Source organism: Dendropsophus ebraccatus, chromosome 5 (assembly GCF_027789765.1).
Source record: "Dendropsophus ebraccatus isolate aDenEbr1 chromosome 5, aDenEbr1.pat, whole genome shotgun sequence".
In the NCBI taxonomy this organism is placed as follows: domain Eukaryota; kingdom Metazoa; phylum Chordata; class Amphibia; order Anura; family Hylidae; genus Dendropsophus; species Dendropsophus ebraccatus.
This window is the reverse complement of record NC_091458.1, coordinates 10490842-10508267: the sequence shown is the minus strand read 5'-3', so window position 1 is coordinate 10508267 and position 17426 is coordinate 10490842. Positions and strand designations below refer to the sequence as shown.

Here is a 17426-nt window from a genome sequence, read left to right as displayed (position 1 = left end):
AATTGTATGTCGTCTGTAATCCTGACCTTTACAATGAGGGCCGCTCCTGCGGTGATCACTCTCCTGTGACACTCAGCTACAACATCCATCAGGGATGTGTCCGCCATAGTTATTAGCTGGGGACGCCCCTCTCCGCTCTCCAGCAACCTCCTTCATCTTCCACTCTTTTCTCCGCTTTTTCTTTTTGTTCAAGTGATTTTAAGCATTTAATAATAGATTTGCAATTTACTGTACTTATCAGCTGCTGTATGTGTAGCTTTCTATTGCACCTGGGCAAAGTAACTCGTTCCAGGTGCTCACAGTGGGATATAGTCTGAGTGCATTCTGTCAGGGACCAAAAAAAACCTTTATTTCCTATGCAAGTAATGTCAGCTAACATGCAGTGCTAAGCTCCTAGGAGGAAGGACGTCCTCTGAGGATCACCTTGTCCTCACCAGAGATACTAGCCACAGAGTACAGGGCAGTGACCCATATCCAGTTAGCCACTGACCCCAGTAGAACAAAGCTGCAGCTCTTCTGCTTTTGGGAAGTCTGCTTCACCCAGCGCAGGGACCAGGGGCTTCGTACTTCCCTTATAGGACAGGTAACCCAACACTATAGGGCATTAGGCGGTACGTGAGTACAAGTTTTTCTTCTTCTTCTCTTCTCAACTACATTATCCAGGCAGAGTACAGGGCTAAATTAAACAGGGCCCTCAAGATGCTCCACTACTCTCACTTTTGTTGCTCCAGCTTCTTCTACCTCTCACCTGCACCTGCAGTTACTAAACCTTGTTTTGTATTTGCACTGAAAAAGTACCTTAGTAAACGAACGTTATTCTGGTTAAGCTACTGGACTTTGTCTATCCTTCTGCACCTACATACCAGGTTACACTTGGGTTATCCAAACCTGCGTGCGCAGTGCCTGTCTGACCAGGGGTAAGTACCAATGCCACTCCAGGCTACCGTGAGAAGTGCCTAAGTGAGCCTACACCCATCTAGCAGCCCCAACAACGCCAGAACTACCCCGACCAACAGGCCCCATGCTGCACCTGCCATATGTGTCCTGCAGGAAGTGGTGTATTCTCTCCAGTCTGACACAGTGCTCTCTGCTGCCACCTCTGTCCATGTCAGGAACTGTTCATGGACAGAGATTTTCTATGGGGATTTGCTGCTCTGGAAAGTTCCTGACATGGACAGAGGTGGCAGCAGAGAGCGCTGTTTCAAACTGGAGAGAATACAACACTTTTCTGTATTTTTGGTATTTCCTTTATATACTCAGTATATTTTTGTTATTTCCTCTATATAGTCATTATATTTTTGGTATTCCCTCTATATACTCAGTATATTTTTATTCCCTCTATATACTCAGTATATTTTTGTTATTTCCTCTATATACTCAGTATATTTTTATTCCCTCTATATACTCGGTATATTTTTATTCCCTCTATATAGTCACTATATTTTTGTTATTCCCTCTATATACTCAGTATATTTTTGTTATTCCCTCTATATACTCAGTATATTTTTGTTATTCCCTCTATATACTCAGTATATTTTTATTTCCTCTATATACTCAGTATATTTTTATTTCCTCTATATACTCAGTATATTTTTATTTCCTCCATATACTCACTATATTTTTGTTATTCCCTCTATATACTCAGTATATTTTTGTTATTCCCTCTATATACTCAGTATATTTTTACTCCCTCTATATACTCAGTATATTTTTGTTATTTCCTCTATATAGTCAGTATATTTTTGTTATTCCCTCTATATACTCAGTATATTTTTTATTTCCTCCATATACTCACTATATTTTTGTTATTCCCTCTATATACTCAGTATATTTTTGTTATTCCCTCTATATACTCAGTATATTTTTATTCCCTCTATATACTCAGTATATTTTTGTTATTTCCTCTATATAGTCACTATATTTTTGTTATTCCCTCTATATACTCACTATATTTTTGTTATTCCCTCTATATACTCAGTATATTTCTGTTATTTCCTCTATATACTCAGTATATTTTTGTTATTCCCTCTATATTCTCGATAAATTTTTATTTTCTCTATATACTCAGTATATTTTTGTTATTCCCTCTATATACTCAGTATATTTTTGTTATTCCCTCTATATACTCAGTATATTTTTGTTATTCCCTCTATATACTCAGTATATTTTTGTTATTTCCTCTATATACTCAGTATATTTTTGTTATTCCCTCTATATACTCAGTATATTTTTGTTATTCCCTCGATATACTCAGTATATTTTTGTTATTCCCTCTATATACTCGGTATATTTTTGTTATTTCCTCTATATACTCGGTATATTTTTGTTATTTCCTCCATATACTCACTATATTTTTGTTATTTTCTCTATATACTCAGTATATTTTTGTTATTTCCTCTATATACGCAGTATATTTTTGTTATTCCCTCTATATACTCACTATATTTTTGTTATTCCCTCTATATACTCAGTATATTTTTGTTATTCCCTCCATATACTCACTATATTTTTGTTATTCCCTCTATATACTCACTATATTTTTGTTATTCCCTCTATATACTCACTATATTTTTGTTATTCCCTCTATATACTCAGTATATTTTTGTTATTCCCTCTATATACTCCGTATATTTTTGTTATTTCCTCTATATACTCAGTATATTTTTGTTATTCCCTCTATATACTCAGTATATTTTTGTTATTCCCTCTATATTCTCGATAAATTTTTATTTTCTCTATATACTCAGTCTTGTTATATTTTTACCCGGCGGTTTCGGCGGTGGCGCTCACGTCTGGGGAGCTGAATTCTCCGGTGCAGATGTCAGGCGTCCTTGTAGTTTTTTTTTCTCTTCCCTATCACATATGAAGTGTTTTTTTGATCTTGACACTTCAGAAGTGTCTGGTGTTAGTCATGTGACTCCCCCAGGATGCAGCACACTTTTATAGGTTCATCCCCAGTCTGGTGCCTCGACGGAACGTTCTTCTAAATACAGAAAATGCCATCTCTGCTGCCGCTCCTCCGAGACTCAGGTGTTAAGATCTCGGTGGCGGAGACCTGGGAGTCTTCACACGTTCCCCAGATCTGCGTCTCCGCTGCATATGGCTTGTAGGGAATCGGAGGGATAAAGTGAGGGATGATGAATATACATTCGTTTAGCGGAAAACTTCAAGTACCTGTCAGATATAATGAGGGACTTATGATGTAGATAGTTATCAGGTCCCCAGCGGCAGCTGAATGTGTATTATTATACAGTAATTCTGCCGCATCTACCTGTCTGTGTGTGCCGGTACTGACTATACTCATTGCATTCCCTTCATGAACCAGGAGGCTCAGGATGAGCAGAGCTATAGGTATAGGAGTGGCCCTTGGCATGAAAATCTTGGCCGGCACCATTGGGTTTAGCAGTGTTATGGAGCCCCCTGACTCCTTTATGGTGGGAACTAGACTTAAAGGGGTAAATTTAACCCTGTTGAATTCCTACCCATAATTTAGGCTATTACATGAATTGGTCTGTTTGTCTGCTGTACATCCTGGAGCTGCAGAAAATCCTCACTTCCTAGTCCACATGATCCACCTCCTGGTCTCCAAACCTCTAATCTCCACCTCCCTTCTAAGACCAAAGTCACATGATCTGCCTCTTCTGGTGCCTGGCAAGCTGTAACACCTCATCTGTAACCCCGCCCACCACACCAATTAGTGAGCGTTTGGCCAAGGAGAAGGGAAATAACAGAATTGTGACAGCCTCCTGAGCATTGTAGGGAAAATAAAACATTGTTGTTTCATCTATCTCTCTCTTTGTAATCTATCTATGTAGATGCATAGATACTGTAAATAGATAGATAGATAGATAGATAGATAGATAGATAGATAGATATTTGTTTGACAATCATGGCCACTTTCTTCCAGAAACAGCAATACCCCTGTCTTCTTTTTGGGTGTGAAGTTTTGCAGTTTAGTTCTATTTAGGTGAATGGAGCTGAATTGTAATACCACACTCAATCTGAGGACAGGGGTGGTGCTGTTTTTGCAATAAAGTAGCTGTGTTTTTTTTTTCTAATCCTCGATAATAACCTGTTTAACAGGGCTCAGAGACTTAAACAGCTCCCCTAGTGGTGGCCTATGGTAGCACAATATGGCAAAACTGACCAGGAGGGCAATATAAACCCAGTACTGATTAATTGATGGGGCCACATTACTGCTAGCCTCACTATGATTTCAATGTAAACAGCTCCCCTAGTGGTGGTCTGTGGTAGTACAATATGACAATTCATAATGGGAACTGTGCAGAACTAGTATAGGGCACTAGGTGACATGGTAAGGACCTCATACAATGTAAGATTTATGTTATTAATGTATTTTTTTTTTTTTTTTTAGTATTTCCCAGAGTTTTACTGCGGACGCTGAAAAATCCAATCTATATTCTGGTGGTTTTGGCTCAGGCCAATCTGTCGGCCATGGTGTGTGGGCTGGCGACCTTCATGGCCAAATTTCTAGAGAGACAGTTTTCCATCACGGCGTCCTTCGCTAATCTGATGATCGGTAGGTGACCCCCCTTGACTCTCTTCTTGTTGCCCATAGGGTTCAATAAAGGTGTTTTATGGGGAAAAAAAACTCTTTAAGGGTGCATTCACACGTACAGGATCTGCAGCAGATTTGATGATTTAAAGTAAATCTGCTGCAGATCCTGTACGTGTGAATGAACCCTAAAGGGGTAGTTCACCCTTCATAAAAGGTCTTTCAAATCAAATGGTGCCAGAAAGTGCCAGAGATTTGTAATTCACTTCTATAAAAAAATCTAGTCTTCCAGTACTTATCAGCTGCTGTATGCCCTGCAGGAAGTGGTGGATTCTTTCCAGTCTGACACAGTGCTCTCTGCTGCCACCTCTGTCCATGTCAGGAACTGTCCAAAGCAGCAGCAAATCCCCATAGAAAACAGTTCCTGACATGGACAGAGGTGGCAGCAGAGAGCACTGTGTCAGACTGGAAAGAATACACCACTTCCTGCAGGACATACAGCAACTGATAAGTACTGGGAAAGTGCAGATTTTTTTTTAATAGAGGTAAATTACAAATCTCTGGCACCAGTTGATTTGAAAGATAATGTATTTTGTGTGAACTACCCCTTTAAGAAGCCAGGATGTCCTCAAAGAGAAGATCCAACATGGATGACAATCCAATAACCTAATGAAGAGCTGAGGATAGGAAGACACCAGGAGGGGATCCCACCCTCCATAATGTGCACCCACCAATCATCATGTGATCTTCTCCTTTCCTCAGGAACCATAAACATCCCCGGAGCGATGGCCGGCATAGTCTTAGGGGGCTTCATCATGAAGAGGTTCCGCTTATCGCTGCTGCAGTGCGGCGCTGTGTGCGTGGTCGGGATGCTGAGCTGCGTTGTGCTCGCTCTTCCTCTCCTCTTCTTAGGATGCTCAACGCAACAGTTTGCAAGTCCCCAGGCTGACCCCCACCTGAGGTAAGTGAGGACTCACAGAGATCACACTGCGCCATTGATAATGTGGGGTAGCCGTGCTCATAGAGGATAACATTGAGTCTGCCTCCTGCTGCCACTAGAGGGAGCTCAGGAGCTTACTGTATACTGGCTTATTATTCAACAGAATTAAGAATGTTTATGGTATTATTTATTATATTATCAAAAAAGAAAAGAAAAAACGAGCATCCGCTTTGATCCGTTTTTCCATTGACGTCCATTATTTAAAAAACAAATCAAAACGCATTGTTTTTTGTTTTTCTTTGCTTACACAAAAATACACTCATAAAAAACACTCAAAAAACAGATGCGTTTTGATCCACTTTCTGACTTTTTGATCCTTTTCTTTTTTTTTTTACTATAATGGAAGTCAATGGAAATACGGATCAAAATGGATGCTCACAAATCCTTCAGTTTTTTTCATCCGTTTTTTGGATAAAGTATATGGGGTAAAAATAAAAACGGATTGCAAAAACGCAGTGTGAACCCTGCCATCTCCAGTAGTAGCTAGTACACTGCAGGATCAGATCCTGAACTCGGTTGGGGATGGGTTAATACCATAAACATTCTTTTTTGGGTTGAATAATGAGCCAGTATACAGTAAGCTCCTGAGCTCCCTCTAGTGGCAGCAGGAGGCAGACTCAATGTTATCCTCTATGAGCACGGCTGCTACAAATACCTTGCCTTATCCCTGATCCTGAACATGAAACCTCCGAGATACTGAGGTCAACTGTGGCCTTTAGGGAGTCAGACAACAGGTTGCCGGCCATATAGTCCTTCCCTGGTTACCCCCCTCCACCACCACCACACAATGTGAGGTACCAAGTGGTTTAAGGGTCCCCCATGGTTAATGGTTATCACACATCCACGGGTGATCCACATGTCTCGGGTCATCTTTGCAGTTGATATCTTCAATATTCCAGTCCCATCCAGAGCTGCATTCAGAATTCTGCAGCTTCTATGTTTCAGGATCAGGATCAGTGGCGATATGTTAGGGCTGGGCGGTATACCGTGAAAATACCGATACCGTCCCTGGCGTCGGTAAACCGACCTCAACTTTGCCAGGGCGGTATTTGCGGTATTTCTCCTCCGCCCCCTCAGCTCCCCAGTGTCCCCGCCCCCAACCTGCCTGGGATTCCAGCCAGGGCGCACATTTACTATTGAGGCAGGTGACCTCCCATCCCCTGCCCTGCAGCAGTCTGACATTTGGCAGCAGCCCATCGCCCCCCATCTCCTCTCACCCCGAACAGTGGCTGACCCGCTCCTCATACCTGGCAGACACGCGGCATTCCCGGCCGCCCCCGCCACTCACTCCGCAAGAGCCGACCCGCTCTTCATAACCAGCACTGAGTTCACACGCGGCCCTCCTGGCCGCACGCACCCGCAGGTTCCCGGTCTCTGGAGAAGGAGGTTGCAGGGACCGCGGGATCGTGTGATGGATGGCGTCGCTGTGGGTGGTGAAGCTGTATAGCGGGATCGGGGGTCTGCACTGCGCCTCCACATCCCGCTATACAGCCCCAGCGCAGCGACGCCATCCATCACACGATCCCCCGATCCCTGCAACCTCCTTCTCCAGAGACCGGGAACCTGCGGGTGCGTGCGGCCAGGAGGGCTGCGTGTGAACTCAGTGCTGGTTATGAAGAACGGGTCGGCGACTGTCAGAAATGCCGCATGTGTGTCGGGTATGAGGAGCAGGTCAGCGACTGTTCGGGAGGGGGGAGGGGGGGGGGTGAGAGGAGGTGGCAGCCGTAAGGGCCAAGTGTGTGCCAGTGCTGTATCTTCTCCCTAGTGACAAGGGAGAAGATGCAGTTTATATCACCCCCAGCTTCTGCCCCCCCCCCTTCTGCCCAGATCACCCCAGCTTCTGCCCCCCCCTTCTGCCTAGATCACCCCCAGCTTCTGCCCCCCCCTTCTGCCTAGATCTCCCCCAGCTTCTACCCCCCCCCTTCTGCCTAGATCACCCCCCCTTCTGCCTAGATCACCCCCCCTTCTGCATAGATCTCCCCCAGCTTCTGCCCCCCCCCCTTCTGCCTAGATCTCCCCCAGCCTCTGCCCCCTCCTTCTGCCCAGATCTCCCCCAGCTTCTGCCCCCCCTACTGCCTAGATCTCCCCCAGCCTCTGCCCCCCTTCTGCCCAGATCACCACCATCTTCTGCCCCCCCTTCTGCCTAGATCACCCCCAGCTTCTGCCCCCCCCTTTCTGCCCAGATCACCCCCAGCTTCTGTCCCCCCTTCTGCCCAGATCACCCCCAGCTTCTGTCCCCCCTTCTGCCCAGATCACCCCCAGCTTCTGTCCCCCCTTCTGCCCAGATCACCCCCAGCTTCTGTCCCCCCTTCTGCCCAGATCTCCCCCAGCTTCTGTCCCCCCTTCTGCCCAGATCACCCCCAGCTTCTGTCCCCCCTTCTGCCCAGATCACCCCCAGCTTCTGTCCCCCCTTCTGCCCAGATCACCCCCAGCTTCTGTCCCCCCTTCTGCCCAGATCACCCCCAGCTTCTGTCCCCCCTTCTGCCCAGATCACCCCCAGCTTCTGTCCCCCCTTCTGCCCAGATCACCCCCAGCTTCTGTCCCCCCTTCTGCCCAGTTCACCCCCAGCTGCTGCCGCCCTGCCCCAGTTCTAATTGCAGTCCCCCTTGCCCCTGCTTCAGCTGCCCCCTCTTCTATTTGATGTGCTGCCAGAGGTTGGGGGGCTCATACAAAATTCATGGGGCCCCATGTATTTTTTTTTTTTTTTTTTGCTATGGGGTGTCATGAATCCTAGCTATGCCCCTGCTCCACCCCCAGCTGTCTTTTGTGATCCTCTAAGGGTGTATTTACACAGAGATTTATCTGACAGATTTTGGAAGCCAAAGCCAGGAATGGATTTAAAAAGAGGAGAAATCTCAGGCTTTGCTTTATGACCTGATCCTTGTTTATAGTCTGTTCCTGGCTTTGGCTTCAAAGATCTGTCAGTTAAATTTGCCTGTGTAAACGCACCATTAGACACATGAATGCTCAGCTTAACTGAGTGTGCATGTGTTTTTAATGTAGAACCTGCATAGCTGTATACCTGTGTATACACGTCTTGTATTGTGGACATACATATATAATACTGCCACTACAGGACGTGTATATACGGGTATACAGCTATACACACTACAGGACGTGTATATACGGGTATACAGCTATACACACTACAGGATGTGTATATACTGGTATACAGCTATGTACGCACTACAGGACATGCATACACAGGTATACAGCTATGTAGTACATAGCGCTATACCTGTATATACACGTCCTGTACTTTGTACATTGCTGTATACCCGTATATACATGTCCTATTGTTGCTGTATACCTGTATATACATGTCCAGGTTCTCTGAGACCCCCTAATTATAATAACAAATAATGACAATAGACTAAATGGCTCATCCTTGTGTTGCTGCTCAGTGAGTTACTTTTTTTTTACTCTATTAAAACAAAATATCCCCAGGTTGGCACGGTTAAGTGGGTGTGGCTTGCAGAAGGGTGTGGCTTACCTAAGGGGCGTGTCATAATTATCGTTCAGTTATCGTTACCGCGGCTACATGTACGATTAACCGCGATAATGATTTAGGTCAATATCGCCCAGCCCTACGATATGTAGACTTGTCCACCGCTTCCCTGCCAGGAGAAGCCTTTACAGGGCCCTGCCTGATCATTGCGGATATGTGTGTTCTTTTTTAGTGCTGGATTTTGGCACAATGTGACAGAATGCAGCAGTAAATGTCGCTGCTCCACATCAGCGTTCAACCCAATCTGTGGCGCAGACGGCGTTGAGTACATCTCCCCCTGCTACGCCGGATGTGAGGACCTCAACTTCGATGACAAGGAAGGTAAACTGCTGGTGAGTACTGGACACTGCCATTACTACTAAACCCTACCAGGGTCCGACACCTGCTGAGGGGGCAGGATAGTCATCATCTGATGTCAGGTAGGTGACTCCCCCCTTCTGCATCTCCCTCCTCCACTCTCACAGCCTGTAGCCTCATAGACACTTTCCCCTCCTCACCTCAAAGCATTTAGTCTCAAAGACACTGAGATAATAACTCTGTGCAGCTACATATCCTTCCTTCTCTCACAGCTTGTTGTATCACAGGCGTACTGAGGAAATACCCCCGTGCAGCTCCATCTCCCTCCTCCACTCTCACAGCTTGTAGTATCACAGACACTAAGGGGGCATTTATTAAGTCCGGCGTTTTTTACGCCGGACTTATAAATGACCCCGCAGCTCCGGCGCTACGGGGATTTATGTAGAGGCGGACTGCCTCTACATAAATCCCGTGCGCACCGCCGAAAACCTACGCCAGCTGAGTCCGCGCCCTCTGTTCCGCCCACTACACGCCCCCTTTCCGCCCCCCTGGCGTACTCGGCGGAAAGTGCCGATTTGCAAATATTTTATTCGCAGATCGGCCATTTGCGTATAAAAAAATACGCAAATCGGCACTTTCCGCCGAAAATCATCCGTTCGCCGAAATGATGCATGTGGCCCTAAGATAATACATTTTTGAAGCTGCATCTCCCTCCTGCCCTCTCACAGCATGCAGTTTGTAGACTACTGATGGAGAAATACTGCATCTCATAGGCACATCTCATATCTTCCTGCATTTGCATCTCCCTCCTTCCCTCTCACATCTTGCAATGTATATACATGCAGAGGGAGAGATATTGCAGCCATGCCTCTCTTTCTCTCTTACAGCTCATAGTCTTACAAACATAACCAGAAAGAACTACTGTAGCTGCATCTCTCTCCTCTCCATTCACAGCATGTAGTGTACAGACTGAGAGAATTTCTCTTTGCAGCTGCATCTCCCTCCTTCCCACTAACAGAATGTAGCAATGTATAGAATGAGGTAGAGATGCTGCAGCTGCATCTCCCTCCTACACACTCACAGCATGCAGTGTACAGACTAAGGGAATTTCTCCTTGCAGCTGAATCTCCCTCCTCCCCACTCACAGCATGCAGTGCCCAGACTAAGGGGGTGTCTCCCTGTAGCTGTATCCCCCTCACAGCATACAGTGTACAAAATAAGGGAGAGATACTGCAGCTGCATTCTCCTCCTCCCCACTTACAGCATGCAGTGTTCAGAATGAGTGAGAGATACTTCAGCTGCACCCCCCTCCACCCCACTTACAACATGCAGTGTACAGAATGAGGGAATGTCTCCTTGATGCTGTATCTCCCTCCTCACTCACAGAATGCAACAGTGTAAAGAATGAGGGACATATACTGCAGCTGCATTTCCCTCCTCCCCACTCACAGAATGCAGCAGTATACAGAATAAGGGACAGCTACTGCAGCTGCATCTCCCTCCTCCCCTCTCACAGAATGCAGCAGTATACAGAATGAGGGACAGATACTGCAGCTGCATCTCCCTCCTCCCCACTCACAGAATGCAGCAGTATACAGAATGAGGGAGAGATACTGCAGCTGCATCTCCCTCCTCCCCACTTACAGCATGCAGTGTACAAAATAAAGGAGAGATACTGCATCAGCACCCCCCTCCTCCCCCCACGTACAGCATGCAGTGTATAGAATTAGGGAATGTCTCCTTGAAGATACATCTCCCTCCTCCTTGCTCACAGAATGCAGCAGTGTAAAGAATGAGGGACAGATACTGCTGCTGCATCTCCCTCCTCCTCACTCACAGAAAGCAGCAGTATACAGAATGAGGGACAGATACTGCTGCTGCATCTCCCTCCTCCCCACTCACAGCATGCAGCAGTATATAGAATGAAGTTATAATGATGTAGTTGGTGGGTTCCCTTTAAATTTTTATATCCCAGTAACTGAGGCACAAGGCGACATAACACCTCGCAGTGCAGATCAGCGGCTCAGAATTTCCAGAATTTTTTAAGTTCAAAACAAGAAAGTAAAATCTCTGGTGAAAATGAATCATTCAGAGCGGTGAGTCACAGTGTTTGTGCTGATGGATGGGGCTCGCAGGGTTTCACTGATATAAGAATATAAGACGTGAGATCCTTATTGATGGTGACAACCCAGGTCCTAGCCCACAGTCTGGGAAAGTATGAGGAACGCAGCACACCTGCAGGATAGGGGGTGTAGGACAGGTATATACTATCTATTACTCTCTGGTATCAGCCATGTCAGGCTGGGGAGGTTACTGTAGGACAGGTATATACAATCTATTACTCTCTGCTATCAGCCATGTCAGGCTGGGGGGGGGGGGGGAGGTGACTGTAGGACAGGTATATACAATCTATTACTCTCTGCTATCAGCCATGTCAGGCTGGGGGGGGGGGAGGTGACTGTAGGACAGGTATATACAATCTATTACTCTCTGGTATCGGCCATGTCAGGCTGGGGGGGGGAGGTGACTGTAGGACAGGTATATACTATCTATTACTCTCTGGTATCAGCCATGTCATGTTGGGGGGGGGGGGGGTGTAGGACAGGTATATACAATCTATTACTCTCTGCTATCAGCCATGTCAGGCCGGGGGGGGGGGGGAGGTGACTGTAGGACAGGTATATACACGCTATTATGCTCTGGTATCAGCCATGTCAGGCGGGGGGGGGGGGAGGTGACTGTAGGGCAGGTATATACAATCTATTACTCTCTGGTATCAGCCATGTCAGGCTGGGGGGGGGGGAGGTGACTGTAGGACAGGTATATACAATCTATTACTCTCTGGTATCAGCCATGTCAGGCTGGGGGGAGGTGACTGTAGGACAGGTATATACATCTATTACTCTCTGGTATCAGCCATGTCAGGCGGGGGGGGGGGGGGGGGGGGGAGGGGTGACTGTACATACAGACCTTCTGCTGCATGTTGCATATGTTCCTGTAAGGGTTCCCCCTCCTCCTCCTCTTCCTCCCCCGCTGGGGGTCCCGCTGCTATCGATCCCCATCTGCCATACAGTGATATACAACGTCTCGCTGCCTCCGGCCACCGCTGGTGAACACAATAATGAAATAAAAATTACCGGGGAAAAGCAATTACCTGATGCCACAAAGTTTCCATTACTGTAAAGAATTGCTTCTCGCTGTTAGTCAATAAAAATCATTTCACTATCGACAAAGGATCAGCGGCCGGAGGGGAAGCGTTATAACCCGGAGCCGCTGATTATACACACAGGGACATTGGTATCATCTTATAGTGTGACTCCATACACCCCAAACCCCCCCACACACTGACTGATCCTCCCAGTAACTGACTGAGCTCCCCAGTATCTGACTGATCTCCCCACCCCCCAGTGATTGACTGATCCCTCATGATTGACAGTGCCCCTGGTGACTGACTGATCCCCCAAAGATTGACTGACCGACCCCTCCCATTAACTGACTGATCCACCGGTGACTGACCCCTTACTGATTGACTGATCCCCCCCAGTGATTGACTTAGCCCTCGCTGATTGACTGATCCCCCCCAGTGATTGACTTAGCCCTCGCTGATTGACTGATCCCCCAGTGATTGACTGATTTCTCGGTGACTGACCCCTCGCTTATTGACTGATCTCTGGTGATTGACTGATCACCTGGAGACTGACTGATCCTTTACTGATTGACTGATCCCCAGTGATTGACTGATCACTTGGTGACTGACTGATCCCTCACTGATTGATTGATCTCCAGTGACTGATCCCCCCAGTGATTGACTGATCCCTCACTCATTGACTGATTCCCTAGTGACTGATCCCCCACTGATTGACTGATCCCCAGTGACTGATCCCCCAGTGATTGACTGATCCCTAATGACTGATCCCCCATTGGTTGACTGGCTCCTCATTATTGACCGATCCCCCAGTGATTGACCGATCCCTCAATGATTGATCCCCCAGTGATTGACTGATCTCCAGTGACTGATCCCCCCAGTGATTGACTGATCCCCCGGTGATTGACTGATCCCCCAGTGATTGACTGATCCCCAGTGACTGATCCCCCAGTGATTGACTGATCCCCAGTGACTGATCCCCCAGTGATTGACTGATCCCTAATGACTGATCCCCCATTGGTTGACTGGCTCCTCATTATCGACCGATCCCCCAGTGATTGACCGATCCCTCAATGATTGACTGATCCCCCAGTGATTGACTGATCCCCCTGCTTACAGACCATGTTAGAGAACTGTTCTGTTGTCAGCGGATGGAACCCTGGAGTTTGTTACAATGTATCAGTGTTTCCTTAAAGGGGAATCCTAAGAATGGAGAAAATTGTAACAAATAGAAGCAATAGGGCTGCAAGTTCTCAGCATCTTCATATCAGCAAACATGTTTCCTTTCATATGACAAGCCCTTTAAGCCCTTTAATTATAAGAGATTGGAGCAGGTTATGGAGTGTATAGTATACTGGGCTCCTTCACAATCTTCTTCTCCTGATTCCAGAATTACACGCAGTGCCGCTGTATAACATCTCCAGGATCGGGGGGCTCAGCCCGTCCAGGGTCATGTGGGACCACCTGCTACCACCTGTTTGTGCCCTTCATGGTCCTGTCCTTCCTGGCCGGGGCGCTGGCCAGCACATCCCAGACCCCATCATTCATGCTGATACTCAGGTAAAGACCTATAGACCAAATAATACAGCTTCCAGTATATAATAGGATCCTGAGACCTGTTTTATACTCCAGAGCTGCACTCACTATTCTGCTGGATGTAATTCTAAACAGTCAGCAAGCTCAGCTGGGAGCCTGTAATACAGGGGCAGATTACTTGGTTCTACAATGCCCGGTGTAATGATGAAGCTTTCCTTATACTTAATATGTTCCATTTACACAGAATAACAATGAGCAACAAGGGGTTAATTCTGGTGTCTTCATGTAACCGTACTTATCGCCTGTCATATATTTCAGGAGCGTCAACCCAGCCGAAAAGTCCCTGGCAATCGGGATACAGTTCATGCTTCTGAGGATTCTTGGTAAGCAGCCTGGTATCAGATCGCTGATCCCCGAGACGTCCGACCGCACAGTGTTATATAGACTGAACATAGATTGTATCCTGCACCATGATATCTGCTGCCCCCCGGCCATGGGAACTTGTTACTGCATCCCCTGATAACGGTATCAACACACTGGATAAGGGGCCCTGGTGTGCAGTGGTTTAGTGTCTCAGTCCCTGGTGTCCAGAGGTTTAGTGTCTCAGTCCCTGGTGTGCAGTGGTTTAGTGTCTCAGTCCCTGGTGTGCAGTGGTTTAGTGTCTCAGTCCCTGGTGTGCAGTGGTTTAGTGTCCCAGTCCCTGGTGTGCAGTGGTTTAGTGTCTCAGTCCCTGGTGTGCAGTGGGTTAGTGTCGCAGTCCCTGGTGTGCAGTGGTTTAGTGTCTCAGTCCCTGGTGTGCAGTGGGTTAGTGTCTCAGTCCCTTTTAGTGTCTCAGTCCCTGGTGTGCAGTGGTTTAGTGTCTCAGTCCCTGGTGTGCAGTGGTTTAGTACCCTTGTCCCTGGTGTGCTGTGGTTTAGTGTCTCGGTCCCTGTCCTGCAGTGGTTTAGTGTCTCAGTCCCTGGTGTGCAGTGGTTTAGTGTCTCAGTCCCTGGTGTGCAGTGGTTTAGTGTCTCAGTCCCTGGTGTGCAGTGGTTTAGTGTCTCAGTCCCTGGTGTGCAGTGGTTTAGTGTCTCAGTCCCTGGTGTGCCGTGGTTTACTGTCTCAGTCCCTGGTGTGCAGTGGTTTAGTGTCTCAGTCCCTGGTGTGCAGTGGTTTAGTGTCGCAGTCCCTGGTGTGCAGTGGTTTAGTGTCTCAGTCCCTGGTGTGCAGTGGTTTAGTGTCTCAGTCCCTGGTGTGCAGTGGTTTAGTGTCTCAGTCCCTGGTGTGCAGTGGTTTAGTGTCGCAGTCCCTGGTGTGCAGTGGTTTAGTGTCTCAGTCCCTGGTGTGCAGTGGTTTAGTGTCGCTGTCCCTGGTGTGCAGTGGTTTAGTGTCTCAGTCCCTGGTGTGCAGTGGGTTAGTGTCTCAGTCCCTTTTAGTGTCTCAGTCCCTGGTGTGCAGTGGTTTAGTGTCTCAGTCCCTGGTGTGCAGTGGTTTAGTGTCTCAGTCGCTGGTTTGCAGTGGTTTAGTGTCTCAGTCCCTGGTGTGCAGTGGTTTAGTGTCTCAGTCCCTGGTGTGCAGTGGTTTAGTGTCTCAGTCCCTGGTGTGCAGTGGTTTAGTGTCTCAGTCCCTGGTGTGCAGTGGGTTAGTGTCTCAGTCCCTGGTTTGCAGTGGTTTAGTGTCTCAGTCCCTGTTAGTGTCCCAGTCCCTGGTGTCCTGTGGTTAAGTGTCACAGTCTATAATGTCCAGCATTATATTACTGTCTATATCATTGAATCTGTCTAATTAGATATGGAATCGGATGACGATTTAGTTGAGTCAGTTCCCTGATTATCGGATTGCCTGCACAGTACATTCAGGAGCAGGGACTCATGTCGAAGTCCCTGCTCCTGTAAAGAGGCAGCAATGACAGATGTGACACATAGAGCAGCATCACTCGCCCCCCCCCCCCCCCCCCCCCCCCCCCCCCCCCCCCGGCTGCTCAGGGTAAAGGAGACAAATTAAATGACAAAAAAAAATTCTTAGAATTCAAATTTTTTGGGGGAAAAAGCCATTTGATTTGCTCAACTTTACATGTGGGGTGTTCAAAAATGCTCAAACTATCTTCCAGCCTGGCTTCCTGGCCCCGTCATGTTTGGCAGTATGATTGACAGCACCTGTATACTGTGGGGGAAGAAGTGCGGAGCCAAAGCAGCCTGTCAGTATTATAACAACAATATGCTGAGACAACGGTAAGTGACATCCAGATCCTGAGTATCCATCATTATAACTACAGATATAGAAGGGGAATCACAGTCCTGGGATCTAATTATGTCTGTGTTCAGACAGAGGGGAAAGTTACAAATGTTCTGAGGTATATCTGAATAAACTACCCCTTATATATAAGTGTAACTACTATAATACTGCTCCTATATACAGGAATATACCTACTATAATACTGCTCCTATATACAGGAATATAACTACTATAATACAGCTCCTATATACAGGAATATAACTACTATAATACTGCTCCTATATACAGGGATATAACTACTATAACACTGCTCCTATATACAGGAATATAACTACTATAATACTGCTCCTATATACAGGAATATAACTACTATAATACTGCCCCATATATATAGGAATATAACTACTATATTACTGCCCCCTATATACAGGAATATAACTACTATAATACTGCTCCTATATACAGGGATATAACTACTATAATACTGCTCCTATATACAGGAATATAACTACTATAATACTGCCCCCTATATACAGGAATATAACTACTATAATACTGCTCCTATATACAAGAATATAACTACTATAATACTGCTCCTATATACAAGAATATAACTACAATAATACTGCTCCTATATACAAGAATATAACTACTATAATACTGCTCCTATATACAGGAATATAACTACTATAATACTGCTCCTATATACAGGAATATAACTACTATAATACTGCTCCTATATACAGGAATATAACTACTATAATACTGCTCCTATATACAGGAATATAACTACTATAATACTGCTCCTATATACAGAATATAACTACTATAATACTGCCCCTATATACAGGAATATAACTACTATAATACTGCTCCCTATATACAGGGATATAACTACTATAATACTGCTCCTATATACAAGAATATAACTACTATAATACTGCTCCTATATACAGGAATATAACTACTATAATACTGCTCCTATATACAGGAATATAACTACTATAATACTGCCCCTATATACAAGAATATAACTACTATAATACTGCCCCCTATATACAAGAATATAACTACTATAATACTGCTATATACAGGGATATAACTACTATAATACTGCTCCTATATACAGGGATATAACTACTATAATACTGCTCCTATATACAGGAATAAAATTATTTTGTAATACATAAAATACAATTCTTGTTACATATTT

General features: G+C 45.9%; 1 protein-coding gene across 5 annotated transcripts in view; it reads left to right on the top strand.

The window, feature by feature from the left end:
- SLCO2B1 (solute carrier organic anion transporter family member 2B1) overlaps positions 1-17426 on the top strand; it is a 76043-nt gene that overhangs the window by 44462 nt on the left and 14155 nt on the right. For all 5 annotated transcript variants that reach the window (XM_069969474.1, XM_069969472.1, XM_069969471.1 and 2 more), the window contains exons 9-14: positions 4376-4540; positions 5279-5477; positions 9197-9356; positions 13857-14026; positions 14321-14385; positions 16089-16209. In XM_069969474.1, coding sequence (XP_069825575.1) covers positions 4376-4540; positions 5279-5477; positions 9197-9356; positions 13857-14026; positions 14321-14385; positions 16089-16209 — 880 coding nt within the window. The remainder of the gene's footprint in view (positions 1-4375; positions 4541-5278; positions 5478-9196; positions 9357-13856; positions 14027-14320; positions 14386-16088; positions 16210-17426) is intronic.